An 18,808-nucleotide genomic window follows, 5' to 3' on the forward strand; every position below is an offset into this window, starting at 1 on the left:
CCTAAAGACTGTAAATGCTAATAAAACAGCAGTTCATTCACTGTTTTTCAACCTCTTACTCGTTGACTCGTCAACTTTGCAATGGTCCCACAGACGAATCTCTGACGCCACCGTGTGTGCCGAAATAAAATTACAAGTCATCCTCAGGCTGTTATGATTATGAAATGTTTAAACGTGCTGAGGGCGAAAGTGCTCATTCGTCAATATTTAAGCTCGGAGATCAGAAACAATTGGTCGACATCTCCCCCTGCAGTTATGGAGTGTAACTTAAAGGAAAGCCCTTGTGTCAAACTATAGTGTAATCTAAACCATACAATTAACATGTTCTGAAAAAAAATACATTATATAACATTTAAAATATAATTAAAAAAAATAAATACAAAAAATATATATCATGTATTTTTAATCTAAAATTATTTGATTCTACAGTGGCCAGTGACTTGGGCACCTGAAATACATGTATTAAATAAATAAACCAGTTACATACAATTGTATTTTAACTGACGTAATACAATGGGAATGTGGAAGTGGTTGACAGGACAATATTTGTTCAGGTCATCCCTAATTTCTTAAAAAGTAAAAAGGAGCATGGCATGTTGTTTCCATGCCAACCTTGTATCACGTGCTTAAGGTGATACACACGTTGTTGCCATACAGTGACTTTTTTAACCGGTGAGGTCACTTCACTAAAAACGGGACGAGAGCATGAAATATAGAAGAGAATGAAAAAGCCAGATGAGAACAGATAAAAGAATTTATTTCCAATATTCATGGCAAGGAATAAAAGGTGACACAGCTTGAAACAGATAATATAGAATTTATTCTGAACAAGAAGTAGGAAAATACACAGGTAGGTGAAAAGAGGAAACAAGCAGAACCTGTAGTCAATGAACCAAAAATAAAGAAGTACAAAAACTAGTCCAAAAAGAGAATTGAGAGGACGGCTAATAAGGATACAAGAGAAAACATTGTTTACCATTCAGTTCCTTTTTAAAACAGTATGCGTTGATTTGAAAAGAGCTGCCTTGATTTCTCATCTGGGTTAATGGACATTCTACAACATTGTGCAAGTGTTTTGTCGTCTTTTTAATTACTTGATTTTTTTTTTGCTGGTATTTTATGAATGGTAAACAATAGTTGGTCCAGTGCATAAACACAGTGACAGATCAATAAAATGTACTCAGCTGACTACAGATCGATAAAGACAATCCTGATCGTTGAACGACGAGCACAAGGTCAGCGGGGAGGAAAGGATAAGCAAATATACAAGTGATGCATGAAATCTATTCAGTGAGTGGAGCGTTGTTTGAAAGAACAAGAAAGCACAAGAGATCAAGATGACAAAAAGCTACATTAGTCGCCAGAGAAAATGCCTACAAATGTGTCAGAGTGTCGGGGAGTATTATTGCCATTTATCTTAAAAAGGATGCAATCAATTCATTGAAAAGGTGTCATGACGTAAATAAGCAGAGAACTAGTCCTTGCAGCCCTACAGTTCACATCATTTGGATACAATTGTGAATGATTGGTGACTACAAGCAGCTTTGGTGTGCACCGCAAAAAAAAATAATAAGAGATGCAGCTTGGGAAATCACAACAGTGGAAATGACAAAAGCCCAACGACATGATTACACAACCTTGCCCTGTCCTGCGAGAATCAAATCAAGCGTAGTCAAGTGTGACATATCCAAGCACAAACGTCGCGATGGGACTCGTCACGGCAGCAGTCTGGCGACCAGCGGCAGTAGCCGTGAGGTCAGCTCTGCTGCCCTCACCTTCAGGCACTAGCACTCTCCAGCTAGTGCCAGGAAACATCCAAAATAAAGCTAACAAAAACCAAGCACAAATGTAAAAGGAAGGTTGAAGATCCCTGTTCTGACACCAAAAAGATGCCACCCTTCCTGACCTTCATCCTGTGGGCATCACCCGGACATTCTCCTCAACACGACAGAGGATTTGGTTTGTGGCGGATAAAGAGCATACGAGGGGGGGTGGGCGGAGAAAGCATTCAAAGTAAAAACATGTATGTTGCAAACGTTACCATCATAGAATTCATTATTTATACATCAACACAATTCAATATCATTTTAGAAAGGAAACATGAGATACAGCTTTTATTCACACTTTACAAAAAAAAAAGCTAGCTTTTTACTACAATACTAATGCCATTCAGGAGGAGAAAAAAAGAAACAAAATCAAACTGGACACAGTTGGGTTTTCATTGGAAAACAGTTAAAAACCGTGGAGGAGGCAAACAGGACAAGAAAAAAAAGCTCTGAGGACTAACTTCATATTTCCTATTTACTTCCCTCCGCTTTAAAAAGTAGTGACTAAGTAGTCACTAATGTGAGAGGATGACGGTCTGCTAAGTGCTTGTCATGTATGGTATGGGGGGGAGGGGGCAGTGGATGACGCGCCCCTCTTGGTGGGGATAGGTGAGAGGTGAATGGGGGTGAAGGAGGTCCATGGATGGCACAGTAGCTGCAGCGGCGAGGGGGTGAATGATACAAAGTGGTTGCTCAAAAAGGATTTTAAAAAGAGACGCAGCTTGACTAAATAAAGGGTCATTACAGTGATGGGCAAATTGGCTTCGGGGTGGGGGTGGACGGGGGCGTGGGGAAGTCCAGGTGGTAGATGTGTGCTAATGTACAATGACGACTTTTTTCTTTGAATTTTTTTTTTTTTTATAAAAAGACACTCCTGATCCTAAACAGAGGGGGTAGAGTCACACACATACCTGATTACTAAGGGGAGATCAAAGCATAGGAAGGATATACACAACATCATCGACATTGTCACGGCTCATAAAAAAGGAAAAGCAACTTGTAACAAAACAAAACAAGGACATAAAATCTTCACAAATGTCTCAACAGTATTTAAAAATAAAAGCAGAAAAGGTTGTTCAGGCGTCCGTCAAATGTTAGAAGTAGTAGTGCAAGACGACAACAAGAGCTACCATGAGGCACAATGTTTTGCTTGGACGTGTGTTGGGGTGTCAGTCGCACGCCCTGTGTGTTAGTGTGCGCGTGTGGATGCAGAGGTGAGCTGGTGGGGGGGAAGATGATTGATGGCTTGGTAAAAGCAAGAGGCAGATGTACTCAAAGTGTCTATGTACAATCGCAGCAATCTGCCAGCAAATCAAAAAGATCAGCAATGGGAGAAGGGGAAGGGTGTTTAAAAACACGACACACTACATTACCATTCATCTCTAAAGGAGTGCAAAGTCGTGACAGGGAGCGCCGTGAACAACCTCTTCTTCTTCTTCTTCTTAACGTTGTTTGTACAAGCTGGTCATATTCAATTTCATGTCAACTGGATAAAAATTTAGCCATAGTGTACATACAATCTTCTCTCAAATCGGATCATAATTTACTCTTGGTACAAAAAAAACGCCAGAAAAAACAGGTCTTTTTGTGGTTCATATACAATCATGTAAAGACAGACTGAGTCTAGGTCTCTATTCTGTACAAACACTTGTGGAAAAACTGAACAAAAGAAAACAAAACACTGCTTTTGTTGTGTGTGTGTGCAGATTGATGGAGCAGGAAAGTCACTACTGGCCGTTGAGACAGTGCTACAGATCTGCCTGGAAATGACATACGTGCGTGCGTGTGTGAGTGTGTGTGTGTGTGTGTGTGTGTGTGTGTGTGCAGACAGTGAGAGGAATGCTGGTCTGTATTTGCCCATCAGCCTAAATGCCCCTTGCCCAAATTTAAGAGGGGCGTTCAATGCAAGCTCCATATCAGACTAACCTAGCAACACAAGCTGATGGTTTCTCAAAGCATCCTCCATCAGACCCCTACAGGCTGTGTGAAGTCATGCAGCACCGTTGGGTGGGTCTGTGGATTTTTTTGGGGGGAGCTATTGCACCAAGGGCCAGAGCAGGTGGAGGGAGCGTTCAGAGGTGTAGCACCGCAGGAGGCCCGTGACCACTAGACGAGGCCTGAGCACCACAGAATGATAGCAGGAAAGCTTCATCGCTCCCAACTACCAGCTGCTCTAGCTCGGCCACAGGCGAAGTGGCACGACCATGGTCGTCTGAGAGTGACACGTCTGCTGTCTTTGCTGGTTTCAGGTTTGTACACGACAGACAGACAAGACGCACCATCGGCTTGGAAGCTTTTCTCCAGTGAAATGTGGTCGTCTCAGTCTAAAACTCTCTACATAAAAGCTGAATGGGCGACCATCCTGTGTAGCAAGGTGGAAAGACAGGTGGGTTGGATTTGGTAAGGAAAGGGAGTCCAAAACACAAAATATGATACACAAATCGGACTGAATCAAGCAGTTAAAAAAAAGAGAAAGAAAGAAAAAATATAGAATATCTATAACATTATATGAAATCCCTGTTGGCCAGACCTCACTGTACGAATATTTTACAGGTGGTGTTTTTTTTTTCTCCATTTTTCCCTTCCGCCTCCAGTGTGGTGGAGGGAAGAGCTGGTAGTGAGTGAGGAGAAGGGGGAGAGAGGGAGAGCTCTCCCCCCACCCTGTGGTGGGAGTGGCAGGAGGGACTCACTACCTGCGTGCAGGCAGATGGAGACCGTTGACTTGGGGGGGCACGTTGGGCAGGAGCAGCTCCAGGTGAGCAAAGAGACTGAAGTGGTCGGAGGGGATGTGAGGATGCGGACAGCCGCTGACATTGTTCTCTTCCAGCCAGTGGGGGTCCAGTGGGCCCAGGATGCCCAGGACGTTCAGGTGGGGCTTGGAGTAGAAAATGTAGTCGATGACACCCTGAAAGGAGAAGGACCAAGTCAAGACCCCCATTTGATACTGCGCTAGTAGTAATTAGAGACCGGCAGTGGACAGTATTTTCTTATCAATTAACCCAGGAGGTTTGGTTTGAGTTTTCTGCTCACCCTTTGCTGCTATTATGTGCACTTCCAAACAGCAATACAGTCACCCGCAACCAGATAACGTAATTTCCGGTGTATAAGCTGCTACTATTTCCTTCAACTTTGAACCCTGGGGCTTATACAGCGGTGCGGCTAATTTATGGCTATGTTCTAATCTTGCGACTAGTCGTTTATATAGTGTGCAAAGCGGTAGTTCTTCCTTTGGCAGGAACGAATCACAAGCTTATTACAAGTCAACTCATGACGAGCTCGTCAACCCATTGGAAATCCCAGGAGGTCATTCCTCAATATGACAGTCTGACTCACGTCGTCAGCTTACAAAGAATGATAAACTTGTCATATATATGTGTGTGTGTGTGTGTGTGTGTGTGTGTGTATATATATATATATATATATATTTTTTTTTTTTTTTTTTACTATTTTAACTTTTCCCAAATTGCATTCCCCCCCAGCAAAGCATTTCATTGGTTATAGCTGCCGGGGTGCTGCAATGCTGCCTCTGTCCACCAGAGAGAGCCAGAGGATCCCAGAGGGAGGCTGACATCATTGCAGAGCCCCAGCAGCTATAACCAATGAAATGCTTTGCTGGGGCTAAGTGCATCGTATTGGTAGTGGATATTTCTTATCTACCTTTTGAGTGTTAAGTTGCTGTGTGATGATTTTCGCCTAAAACTTTTATATTAATGACCTCCTGTGATTTCCAATGGGTTGACAAGCTCGTCGTCAGTTTTTTTCATAGTTCATGATTGGCTCCAAGAGTGGGTGCGGCTTAAACACCGGTGCGTCTTACACACCGGAAATTACGGTAAGTACATGCATGATGTGTAAAAGGCTTGTCGGAAAGCAACAATTGCTTTAAACACAAAAGGGTAGAAGAAGAGCGTTCCCTGCTTGTTACAGCTGTTGTACACCAAGGTGGGAAATTTCCAGGTCAACACCAAAAGGCGGCTTTATCAGCAGCATCCCTGATGGTTACAGCCAAAGTATTGCACTTCATTTTGTTTCAAATTGTTCCAACAACCAATTTCACACACATCAACTATAGTCTTCCCTCATTTATCACTATTAATTAGGTCCAGACTCGACCGCGAAAAGTGAATTTCCTCAAAGTAGGATTTAATACTAATGGAATATTTTCGTAGTTGTGGCAAAGAAAAGCCGTTTATGATCTTCTAAGAGCAGTTCCTTGTTGTTTTCTGGACAGTGTACCTCTAGCAGTGGCTATTGTCTCATCAATGTATTGTAATGGCAGCTTTAAATGGTTTTACACTCCATGTGTAAATGTGTTTCCTAGCGAAACTTAGTGGCGGGTGGACAGATGTGTAGAGGACAGGAAGTGACGTCAGAGGTTGAGGTTGGGTTTTAAGCTTGGTTATGGCCCCTACAGTAACCTGTGTTGTTATTATGATTATGTTATTATTATTATTATTATTATTATTATTATTATTATTATTATTATAGTGCCTGTTGTGAGATAAATTAAAACAGACAAGAAATGCCTGTTCTGGCAAATCATGTCTGGCCGCTCTCTCTCACCGAACACCGGCAACTAGTGGCCAATATAGAATACTACATTCACAATTACAATGCTTCATCTGCCTTGTAGTTGCATTTTAGTTCATTTAGTTATTTCATTTTAGGCCAAGAATAAGTACGATGCCTGGTTAATCAATTATTATGTCCATCCTGGCAGCATCCCGTTACCTTGAAGTCAAACGTGTAGTTGGTGTAAAGCATCAGGCTGTTCTCGTAAGCACTTTTCAGCTTGAAGCCGTGGGTGATCCTGCCGTTGGATGTGCTGTTCTTGCCATTGCAGTTGAATTTGGTGAGGCTGTCGCTGTAGCGAAGCTCCTTGAAGTCCTTGTGGGTGCAGTCCACTCCACCCGTACTCAAGTACTCCACTACACCTGGATGGGGTGGGGGTGGGAAGAAAATGTCAAAAGAAAATGTCAAAAAGGTAACAGCAACCTGGTGATGACTAATTGTGGGGATACATATGCTGTACATGCATGTACTTCAGTTGCTCTCTGAATGAATATAAGATTTAAAAAAATATGAGTATTAAGTACATAAAAAGAAGAATTTCTCTAACAATTGGGAAAGTAAATTACAGGTTAAATCAGGGGTGTCCAAAGTGTGGCTCAGGGGCAGTTTTTTTTTTATTGGCCTGTGGCACATTTTAAATCACAAATCATACGTACGTTTGCTTATTTTGTAGTGTGGAATGTTACAAAAGGCTTGATCAAGTGATATTACGCAAACAGAACAATAATCACCAGCAGGTGTGAGTAAAAACTAAACCATGGCTTTTATTATTATTATTATTACTATTATTATTTATCCCACAACTGGCACAATAACATAATAGTAATCATCATCGTCGTCATTATCATCATAACATCCTGGAGTTAAAACTTAACTCTGAATCCCCAACGTCACTTCCTGTCCACACATCAGGAAGACATTTATTGAAAACACACGAGTAGGAGTTTTATTTGTCGCAAATGGCTGATTTTCTCTAATTATATTTACTATATTAGATAATACGAGTGTAAACGTGACTATAGGGGGCTCTAACAATGGTAAAAATCATATTTACAAATTTACATTTTCTATACCGCTTCTCTTTAGGGTCGCGGGGGCATGCTGGAGCCTATCCCAGCAGGAAAGTCTACAAAACTACCAAAAACTACAAAAATATTCTGTTTATTAATATTGAATCCTACTTCGCTCCAGGTCTGGAACCAATTAAGCGCGATAAATGAGATATAGCAAAAAATACAAAACGCCAAAAATTTATCCTCCATGCTTAACACATTAGCACACGCTGTTGTGGTCACGTGGACTCTAGCCGGCCGCTGCTGTATAAACATGCTGGGGTGGAGTCTGTGTGGAACTGCCAATTTTGGAGATTTTCTTTGTAAGCCCATATAATCCAATTTGCTATATCAATATTGATTGGGACACCCCTAGTACTCAGTTTGATGGAAGGATATAGTACATAGCAAACAGACTACAAAACAGAGGTGTGACTGCACTCTGTAATCCCTGTTAAATACACAGGACCAAATGTGGATAGACGTTGTCATTTCAATAAACCTGTGACCAGAATTGTACATTTTTATGCTGTGCACAGAGTAACAGAATATCAGGCCATCACTGCAATCACATACAGGGCATCTCTGTCTCACATACCAGAGTCAGGCAAAGAGTTGAGGTCAGCGCAGAGCACCAGTGGAATGGCGTTGGTTTCACCAGAAACCGAGGACAACTTGAGGCTGCGTGTCGCCTTGTCCACTATGTTCTTAACTTCCGACAGGAACATCATGGTCTGGACCAGCTTGACGTCAGAGTATTCCGGGTCCCAGTGCATGTGGGCGTTGGCTACCAGCAGCAGCTGCTTCTCCATGCCGTGCAGTGACTTTCCAGCTGTAAGACAGCAGAAGTGCTGCACAAGTGCCATAGCGTATATGAAGGTCTAATTAGGCCTCTGCTTTCCAGTATCTACTCACAGGAGACCTCCATCATTTCCTTGCGGACTTCGAGCAGTACTGCAACGCCAATGTTGTCCTTAGTCATCACTCGGTTCAACATGGCCTCTGAGCCCTCTGAGTTAGCCATAGCCAGCTGGTTGAACTCCACCGTGTGCTTCTGCACCGCACTGAACCTGAAGATAGAAGATACTCAGTTGTATTAATTCACAAGCATGCATGAAAAAAGTCTGGCAAAAATCCACCCAGCAACTAAAACGGCAACCAAAGCTGCACTGATGCAGACACGTTGATGCACCAACTAGTGTGTGCTATATAGCACACGGTAATGAAATGGACTTACTTCTCTCAACATCACTATCTTTTTACTTAAAACAGCATTACATGTTGCATTTTTACTTCTTGTGTTGCGTCCCGTGTAATAGTGCAATTGCAGTGCCCTCTGTTGGCTGCTGCCAATCAGTGAAATCTATCAATCTCACCATAACCACATTGATATGACTGCTAGCTCAATCAATTTCCACATTAAATGTTTGCCCTTAGAACTAAAGAATCTAAAATTTGATTGTCTTCTAATTTGGAATATAAAATAATTGCATTTCAAAATATATATATTGTTTTTTGGCCATATATACAGTACCTATATAAAACCCACTATTGCAGTTGTTGTGGCATAACAAAATGCATGCAACTGAATTCTTTGTGGAAGACCGACAAGTGGAGAACAGTTGACAACCTACTTGTCTGTCTTGTAGAAAATTGCACATCCGTCCACGTGTTTGCGGTCCGATTCGGACATGGTCCTGGCTCGCGATTTAGGACTGAAAAACCCATCGTAACCCTGCTCCTTCAGCTCCGGCAAGAAGAAATTGTAGTACTGCTCTGTCTCAACTTCCTGTGTTTCACAAGGAAGCCATGTATGAGGGTGGATAACAGGTAGATGGATACATTGGCCAGCATTTAATAAAATTAGAAATACAGCAAGGAGAACGACAGGAATGGCATGCCCATGTCTCACCTGCAAACTAATGATGTCCGCATTGCAGCCCAGGATCTCCTGCATGATGGACTTCTTCCTGTACTCCCAGTTTAGAGCCCAAGAAGGGCAGTAGCCGTACAGCTGCCTTGTGGCATACTTATCACACAGCACATTGTAGCACATGACAGAGAACAGTGCTGCAAGACAGAAAGAAAAACAAAACATCAGACACCCCGGAGAGACTGCAGGCTAGAGAGTTAACTTTTTTATTTGGTGATGGTAGTGTTCAAAAAATGTACACAGTCTGTGTGCGCACGGTACATTAGCTGGATTTTAGTTGATTCTCTACCCCAAAAAACAAGTTGCAGTCTGCCTTACATGGCTGCTTGTATTTGATTGTCGAGTAAGTGCATGATGCACGAAACACTTTCTTTCACAATTCGAAGCAGAGTCACCAAGCACAGTGCCCCCTAACGAGGAGTGCCAAACCCATTCGTAAAGGCTCGAATGAAATTAATATAAGGTAACCACAGTGTGAACACATTTACATGAGGTCTTGAGCTTCCTAAGCTAATGCTCAACCACAGAGAACGAGTGTGCACAGTGTACCAATACTGACTCACCTGATGGCCGGGTTCGGTCTGGTTCCTGGAGAGAGATCCATGACCGGGCCGGAGGCTGTTCTGATGGTACTAAACAAGAGTGGAAAAATTCCATTTGATGTCATGGCTGCGAATATGACACTTAAACGTGATGAATCCTACAAATAACTCCAGCTAAAATGTTGGCTGGGCAATAGTTTAAAAAGTAGGAATTTGCCAGTCAGTCAATCAAATAGCGGTCTATAAAATGTGCTCACAATTTTTCTCAAGTTTCATTTGGACCAAAATGAAAGCTACTCAAAGTGAGAGTACAATTACAGGAATCAAGTCAGAGGACCACAAGATGAATGCGGCTTACAAAGCCAAAAGTGGGGCAGGTGAGCGTACCTTTGGCCCATGACAGTCTACAAAAATACTTCAAGAAATCCAACTCACTGCGCTTGATCGCCCCCGCCAGATTGTCTAACAAGTAGTTGAGCAGTCTCCGCGTGCCATCAGGTTCCTGGTAGAGGCTCATAATTTCTTGTGCAAGTGGGTTTCCTGGTGATGAGACATAACTTCTATCACCTGAGAGAATAGGTCGTTTTGAGGCAAAGGTGGCTGCGTGCTTGGTTTGCTACTCACCTTTTAACCCCAGTGTTTGTAACTGAAACAGTTTTCCCAATTCAAAGGGCAGAACCCGCAACTGGTTGTTATTTAAAAGCAGTTCCCTGTGGAGGAAATGGGTAGATCTGATCATCAGGAACCATTTACTCTTGAGAAAAAGTATATTTCCATTACATTGTTTGCTAGCCTGCTGAGGTCATGTGAATGTATGATTAATTCAAGTGGAGCTGCACAATAAAAAGGCAAAATTTTACCAATAAACAATGAAACACATGATGCTAGAGAGCTATAGTGCATCACAAGGGGGCAATTGTTTATCATGGTTCAAACAATACAGTCAGCACAAATTAAAGTGCAAACCATCAATTTGAAATATAACCATTTTTGAGCTACAGCAGGGGTGTCCAAAGTGCAGCCCGGGAGCCATTTATGGACCGTGACTCTTCTTATTGGCCTGCGGCATATTGTAGAAATGAAATTAACACAAAAAAATGCAAAAAATTGTAAAAAAAAAATAGAGGAAAATGGCACAATGTAAAGACAAAAGCTGAAATGTCGCTACTAATACATGTAATTAACAATACAAAGCTTTGGCTTGAGATGTATGTAATTTTTTTAAAAGCCTTTTACAGAAAAAAAAACAATTAAAAATATCAAAGTGACCCCCAGCCTCCTTTCATTTTTCTGTATGCGGCCTTTGATTGTGAAAAAGTTTGGACACTTCTAATCTACAGGCTGTACCAAGAACACGCATGAAAAAAAATGTATCCACTGGTTGATGGCCCACCCCAGGTTGCACAGTGGGATACAAAAAGCTTTTCACTGCAAAGGTCAAATTGACTTTATGTGTAAAAGCTCTCTTCAGCTCTCTCTTTCCCCTGTCCTCTCCCTCATTTTCCCTGCTTTGCTCCTTACGTCTCATCTCATACTTTTAAGAGCCTCTCTCTGCACTGCTCTTTAAATCATGGAATTGATCAACTGGTCTCACTACGCAATGGTCCGGGGGAACCCATCTGCCCTGACGGAACTTTCACCGCCGGGTACGTGATGGACAGTTGGGGGAAGTGGAAGGTCATGTGCCTGGTGATTCTTTCCGTGGAGGACATCGCAGACGTCTACCTATTCGGAACCATGATAACAGGTCTGTTGCTGACTGGATTGGGAACTGCCTTGGTGTATCACAGAATTCGTAAGGCGGAAGCAGCGGATCGACGTGACCCACAGCTGCCCGTCATGACTGATATGGTGGGTAAAGCCGTTAGCTCTCTGACTGAGACTGGGAATCACAACAAGGAAACTTGGCCATCTTGGAGAAGCTTTCGGCTTTGCAAAAGGCAGATGGATCGATTGAGAGATGCCCCCCCCCCCCCCGATAAAAATGAAAAAAAAACTGAGATTGGCTCACCTGAGAGACACCATGTTGCCAAGCTCTGCCGGCAGACTCCTGATCTTGTTGGATGAAAGATCCAGGTACACCAAATTGTGTAGTTTGGCAATGTCTGGCGGGATGCGTGACAAGGAGTTGTCACTGAGGTGTAGGGCAGTGAGGTGGGTGAGAGACCACAGAGCTGTGCTCAGACTCCTTACTCGACCTACAATGATATTGGCATGGGAGAATTTATGACAGATTTCATAGTATAACAGAGTCAATCAGATCCAAGACCACACTTTTCAACTGCATGGTACCAGCTTGGCTCTCCTTACTTAGTTTGGGGTGGTTGTAAATATTCCTTAGTCAGAAAAAGATGTTAATAAATAGGGTTCGGTATTGAGTCTTGAGTATCGACTGGAACCGGGACTAACATTCTGATTCTCCTAAGATTGTTAACATTTTTTAATTTCAGCAGGGTTCCATACACCATTTCCGGGCTGCATGAAGGCCCTTCTCACACTAAAGTTCCCCACCTTCCATGTGGCATTGCTGAGGTCCCCCCCCCACTTCATGGTGATTTGGCTAAATACCCTAAAGTTACAGTGGGTGTTTTGTAGGGGTGTTCCAATCAACCTTTTCACTTCCAGTACAATACCGATATTGACTGGAAGAAATAGCCGCAAACACCAATGAAGAAGAAACGGCAGGAAGTACAAATCCGTACAAATGCAAAAACAAACAAACAAACAAAAAAGACCAGTTGACTCAGTGCAACATTTGCAACACAATTCCATCATCCAAAGGAGGGTGCACAACCAGCATGCATGATTAAACACCTCCAGATTCATGGTGTAGCAGTAACAAGAGGCACCTCCGTCTGTAGTTTTCCCCCCCCCCCCCCAGTTAAAAAAACAGTCCATGTCAGTTGTCAGTGTTCATGCGCTCACCGTGTTCCTTCCTAAATATTCCCACCCTGGGGCAGTGAGCTGTGGCATTCGGCTCAGAAACCATCGCTTCTGCATCTTTATTCATGTTAGCATATACTGCCTCACAAAGCTAACTGCTAAACCCTCTGGATCCACTCACTAGTAGCCTCGCCTCCACAAGGAGGCTAAATGAGATGAGGGCCCACTCTCTCCGTTCAGTCCACTATAGAATCAATGCGCATAGACGGATGCAAAATGTTCCCTCGTCATCCAGCCTGTGTGGCTCAGAGAGACGAGCAGATGAAACACACATACATTCACTTTTTTTTAAACGTTCGATTAATCGATTTATGAATTATAGTGACAGGCCTAAGCCCTGGTCTTGCAAAAATCCTCAATCCGTTTTTTGTGATGCTGCTTCAAATGTGCAATGAGGTTGGTCATAGCAAACCACCAGTTCTGTGGTACCATGGGAATCATGTGCATTTTACAAGTGTTTCCACTCAGCTGCGAGTGTCTTTTTCGTACTTGAACGAAAAATACTGTCACACGGCTAACATCACTCCTACCCCTAGCCATCGTTTACAAGTTAGTATACGCTGTTGTTATGGTCACGTGGGCTCTTTCTGGCTGCTGCTCGATAAGAAGTACTGGGGAGTAGTGTGGATTTGACTACTTGTATCAAAGTGCCAATATCAGAGATTTTAAATGCATGCCAATGTAATCTAATATTCTTCTTTTTTTTCCTTTTTTTGCTGATATCCAATATCAATGTCTGATTGGGATACATCTAGTAGGAACTGTGTGGGTATCAAGCAACAGCTTGTAAGCTCTTGTTTAGATACGTAAATGTAGTATTGATATACATTATCAGTCCAAAGAGTGAAAAAGTGTGTCCCAACTTTTGACTGGCAGCGTACGACAGAAGATTCTAGCAACACCGCCATGCATTCAGGCCATTTTGATTTGCTTTCTTTCCCTGGGGGACATTTATATTATAAGAGCAAAACATCCCAACGTTTTCACTTCTTGAATGACCTCTCGAGCATTCTCATGACTCCTGACGAATTACCTTATCACATGAGACCGACCATCCTACCATTTCAGAAACCACAACAACAAAAAGACCAGTATTCATGATAGCAAGGGACGTGTGAACAGGGCAGCAATAGAATACAATACAGAACAAAAGAGCATCTTGGGTAACACTACAGGTAACAACTAGGGGTGGGAATCTCTGGCCACCTCACGATTCGATGCGAATACGATTCAGAGGCCTGCGGTGCGATGATAAAACAATTACTGATGCATTTTTTTGTGTGATCAATAGTTTTTTCATGCATAATTTTTTTCTATATATAATTTCTTTTTACTGAATTTGTACTACTAAAACAAAAGCATATTTGAAACGATCCACACGTAAAAGAAACCCAAAATAAATTAATTTACTTCCATTATCTTTTAACAACTGGAAGGTTACATCTACCAACATTGCACAGAAGCAGCAGGAAACGTAAAGTGCACCAGTAGCAGCGTGTATAAAGTTAACAAACTTCAGCATATTCTGAGTAACCAACATGAAAAAAATCTGCCATTATTCACAAACAAATAATAGACTTCTGAATTCAAACAAAAATCCTGAGCATAGAGTTTCTGACAAAATAATATTTTTGCTGTATAGCAAAGTCAAAAACAGCTTTCATACAAAATATAGATTTCTGTACCAGCGGCTCTCATACAAGAATAATGCTTGCAGACGTCAGTATATTATGAATAACAAAAAAAAAGAAAACAGTCTGTCCTTATGCACAATTGCAGTGTCAGTGCAATAATGTTGCGATGGGACGTTGTGTCTGGGCTCCAAAGTGCGCAACAAAGCACGAAAGCCCGTCTTCTAAACAATCCGATACGACCACAAATCCTTCTCAATAAAAGTTGCGATTGACTTTGTGATTTGCTTTGCCTTTTCCGAGTTGGGTGGAGAATTAGTTATCACCTGCTCGATGGTTCTCTGGTTGGCAGCAACTTTTCCTCCTGGTTCGGATGGAAACGTGCTACGCGGTTTCTCATATCTGTGGTGTTCCCAAAATATTTTAAACTTGTATGACAGAGCTTGCACGTTGTCTGGCGCTTGCCCAGCTCATTTTTAACTTCAGCTACAGGAAAGCCAAAGTGCTTCCAGACGCTCGCTTTACATCCAGCGGGTCCGGGTTGGAGTTTACACTCAGCCATTTTGGTAGCGTCTTACGCTTAGGTGCACCGCCATAAGCTGTCCGGGCGGCACTTTAGTTTTCCGTCTTTTTGTTCCGTTTTTCTTTGTTCTGTCAGCATTGATTGACATTTATGGATCGATTAATAATCACCGATGTATCCAAGAATCAATTATTTCCCCCACCCCAGTAACGACACTAAATGCACAGCCAGCGTGACATATGCCAAGTATACACAATCTTAATGTTAAAAATGTCCCAAAATGAATGCAACATGGGTCACTTAAAGACATTAACATCAAAATTGCATTGCTAAGAAATTGTATGCTGCACTAATAAATAAACTCATTGAGCCAATAAAAAAATGAACAGCACGCCAATTTTGGGGAACCCTGAACTAGAGCTGGGGGAAAAAAAAGGATCTCAATTCACACTAAACGATGATATAATTCCTGAATTACAACATTATTAACAAGCTGCATTACAAACTCACTCAAGCATTCATGCTGCATTGTTGTTGCCGTGGCGGCCGGCTCGCTTTCCCCGTTTCCCCTGCTGTCCCGGTTCTACATGCTGACGACTGACCCCACCGCTATCGTTCATCAGCCTGTTATCGATACAACGATCGCATGAATAAATCTTTTGACATGTCTTTATTACGTGCATGAATGTACATTCGTCCGTTTATGGTTGTCAATTGGTTGCAGTTTCCGCGAAGTAGGATTTAATATTAATAAATGGATTTTTTTGTTGTTGTTGGAGCATAGAAAACCCGTTTGACTAAGTTTTTTACCATTATTAGAGCCCTGTAGACATGAAGTAACACCCCTATAGTCACCTTTACATTCCTTTTATCCTTTGTTTACACGACATTGCTAATGCGCAGGCTACGGGATCACTGCAGGGACACAAGCGATAGCCACGGCCTAAGCATAGCACGATATCAAGCTAACTAAGTTGGTTTTATTTATTCTAAACTTAAAAGGGTTTCGAATGGCGTGGGGAAGAAGGACAAAGGAAGACGCCAAAAACTTTTTCACCATCATTTCGGACATGCCATGGCTGATTACATGCAGTGTTAAAGGAAAACTGCACTTTTTTTGGAATTTTGCCCATCATCCACAATCCTTATACAAGACATGAACACACGTCTCTTTCTGTGTTCTAAAGATATAAAAACAGTTCAAAAGAGGCTGCTCATTACTGCACGTAATGGGACACACCTATGCCACTAACAAAGACCGCTATTACAACACCTCCAACAAGGTTTTATATTAGGGATGTCCCAATCCGATCTTCAGGATGAGGATCGGCTGCCGATTGAGGCATAAGAGTGAGGGAACGTTGTTTGAAACCTTGATGTAGCAAGGGACGACTGTAATGTCAAGTGAGCAAGCCTGCCATGGTTGACTGTATGGATTATTTTCAGTCTTGCTGTTAATTTCTAGTCCCCAAACAGTGTGTGTGTGTAAATATCATCCCCGGGGAACCGCAATGTCAATTCTAAGAAAATCATAATTTCCATTTTTTCCAGAAGCGTGCAGCCCTACCCTGAGCTAGCATATGAAGTGATAATGAACAAATCTGTCTAAAAAGCTGCACAGACCAATCTGTTTTCATTGCCCTTTCAAAATGACATGATGTCATGATACAAAGGAAAGTTATATATACACACACACACACACACACAACTGCAGAAATTTCTCATAATTTAAAAAACCACACAAAAGAACCCTTGCATAATACGCACCACTAATTTCCAGCTCAGCCCAGTATGACTTCTTCCCATTGGCTGCCTCCTCGCTGGACATTATTGTGTACATCCGCCTGGGATCTGGCGGGTCATATTTTTCCTTGGGCATTCCTGTAACACTAGAGAGAGATCAATGCCATTAAGGAGTCTGGCCCAGTTTATTCTGAAGGGGAAAAAAATCTATCATGAATTATAAGTCATGTCATCGATTTGAATGGTGTTCTACACTTTCACGTATCAAATTTAGAGGCATGTGCTTGTGAAAATATCACAGCTACTACTAATGCGTTTTCAATCACATTTCCCCAAGAGCATGACTCATTTTATTAATTAGTTAAACAACGGTAACAGCAGGAGAGTAGTTTAAAAGCGTTATAATTATAGCTAATTGCAGTTAGGCGATCTTTCTTGCCATTGACGCTAGCTGATTAGCCTAGCTTAACCTAAATAGGTAAATGTTGGCCAGCAAACTACATAAGACACTCTTAACACGGACACGCGGACTGACAGACTGAACGCAAAATAGGTGACAATAGATGCTGGCTTTGCCTCGGCTAACTTATTAAAGACAAACAGGGTGATAGGAAAACACACAGTCCAATTGTTTACATAACAGCGTTGCACTGCCTTGCGCACCAACACTAGGCCAAGAAGCATCGCAATAGTTAGCTACGGCTAACTATGCAATCTCAGAGAGCGGATCGAATGCATTTTATTGCACTTCAAGTAAGCGGGCTCACAAAGCATCGCAGTTCATCGCATCCGCGATTCATTCAGTGCTACTTAGCTTAGCGCTCGTTAGCATGCTAGCTACAAGCTAACAGATCCAATTATTCGAAGCTGACCCGACTTCAGAAAAAAACACCAGTTAGAGCTTTTCGGTATCAGTATTGAGCCTTAAAAGTGCGCCCAGACGCGTGGAGATCCAGGCAAAGGTTAGAGGAAGAATTGCGTTTATACCTGCAAGAGCATACCAAATGGCGAGGACGACTGCGTGTTGTCTTTTGTTTTCTAGCCACTTCGCTGCCGTTTCCGCTGCTGTATTATGGCGACTGTGGGGATTTTTTCCCTCTGCTGATAACGTCAAGCGCTCCTATTGGTCGGCTTGTAAAGGCCCGAACAGCTGTTGAATCAAAATAAAAGCACTGAAGCACCCTGACAACACTACTAAGTCTTGATTTATGGCCTCATAGGTGTACCCTTTCCAACGCTCAAATCATGCAGTTGGTTTACTGAGGTGTCTGCATATAAGACAACCCCTCTTTTATGAGACAAAATAGGATGTCTGTCTTTTAAGTCACGAGCGGACGCCCAGAGGAAAGCTGGCTGACTTTTGAAGAGGCAGAATGAAAAGGCTGATTGTTCTTTGTCTCTGTCTCATTCTAGCCGACATAAGCTACGTACAGTGGTAGCTAGGCTTTCGTTATTAATCCTTTCCGAAGGGTCCACCGAAAACGGAATCGTAAAAAAAAAAAAAACGAGTCAAATTTCCCCTCAGAAATAACACACATCCAATTACAGTCAGCTTTCGCGGTTCGAATTTCACGGCTTCACTCTATCACGGGTTTTCAAGAAGAAATCGTTTTTTTGCGGTTGACTACGGTCTATTATTAATCAAAAGTGTGCAGATTTCAGCAAATTTTACTTATTCTTGGCAGAAATTCAGCATTTTCAAGCATAAAAATGGCTAAATGAACAAAAATACAAATATAAAGCACTCAAAAGACGCATTCGAGATGTTATATGTAGTACTGAACACTGGCCACAAGGTGTCAGTAATGTTACATTGATGAGACAATAGCCACCGCAGGAAGCTGTCCAGAAAACTCTCCTTACGCTAACGTCTGAGTCTATTATGTCTCATTTATGAGAAATATGTATTATTTTCTGCTATGTTGACTATATGGAGTAATGAGTGTCAAGGTGACTATAGGGGTGTTATGTCATGTCCAGAGGGTTCTAATGTTCAAACCTGTATTTAGAAGGTCATAAGCCGGCTTGCTATGCTCTAACTAC

The 18,808-nt window shown here is 42.1% G+C and overlaps 1 protein-coding gene across 4 annotated transcripts; it reads right to left on the reverse strand.

The window, feature by feature from the left end:
• Positions 1-797: 797 nt before the first annotated feature.
• cnot6a (CCR4-NOT transcription complex, subunit 6a) lies at positions 798-17,880 on the reverse strand. Of its 4 annotated transcripts, none has more exons than XM_054792568.1 (12): positions 17,753-17,880; positions 16,790-16,911; positions 11,937-12,123; positions 10,550-10,635; positions 10,361-10,465; positions 9,947-10,015; positions 9,363-9,520; positions 9,085-9,239; positions 8,366-8,520; positions 8,049-8,282; positions 6,558-6,760; positions 798-4,731 (listed from the first exon to the last, which is right to left on the reverse strand). In XM_054792568.1, exons 2-12 carry the CDS (start codon positions 16,899-16,901, stop codon positions 4,516-4,518), a joined length of 1,680 nt encoding a protein of 559 aa, XP_054648543.1. In that variant the 5' UTR covers positions 16,902-16,911; positions 17,753-17,880; the 3' UTR covers positions 798-4,515. The 4 variants fall into 4 exon arrangements, with proteins under 4 accessions (XP_054648543.1, XP_054648545.1, XP_054648544.1 ...); XM_054792570.1 differs by having other exon boundaries at positions 16,790-16,903; positions 17,753-17,831; XM_054792569.1 differs by having other exon boundaries at positions 17,767-17,805.
• Positions 17,881-18,808: the final 928 nt, after the last annotated feature.

This window comes from Dunckerocampus dactyliophorus, chromosome 11 (genome assembly GCF_027744805.1).
Source record: "Dunckerocampus dactyliophorus isolate RoL2022-P2 chromosome 11, RoL_Ddac_1.1, whole genome shotgun sequence".
Classification (NCBI taxonomy): Eukaryota; Metazoa; Chordata; class Actinopteri; order Syngnathiformes; family Syngnathidae; genus Dunckerocampus; species Dunckerocampus dactyliophorus.

Excerpts from the sequence above, each read along its gene's own strand:
- cnot6a (XM_054792568.1), bottom strand. The coding sequence starts at position 16,901 with ATGCCCAAGGAAAAATATGACCCGCCAGATCCCAGGCGGATGTACACA. Across the intron at positions 10,636-11,936 it reads GGCAACATGGTGTCTCTCAG|GGAACTGCTTTTAAATAACA; the intron begins GTGAGCCAATCT and ends TTTCCTCCACAG. Across the intron at positions 9,521-9,946 it reads AGACCGAACCCGGCCATCAG|CACTGTTCTCTGTCATGTGC; the intron begins GTGAGTCAGTAT and ends TCTGTCTTGCAG.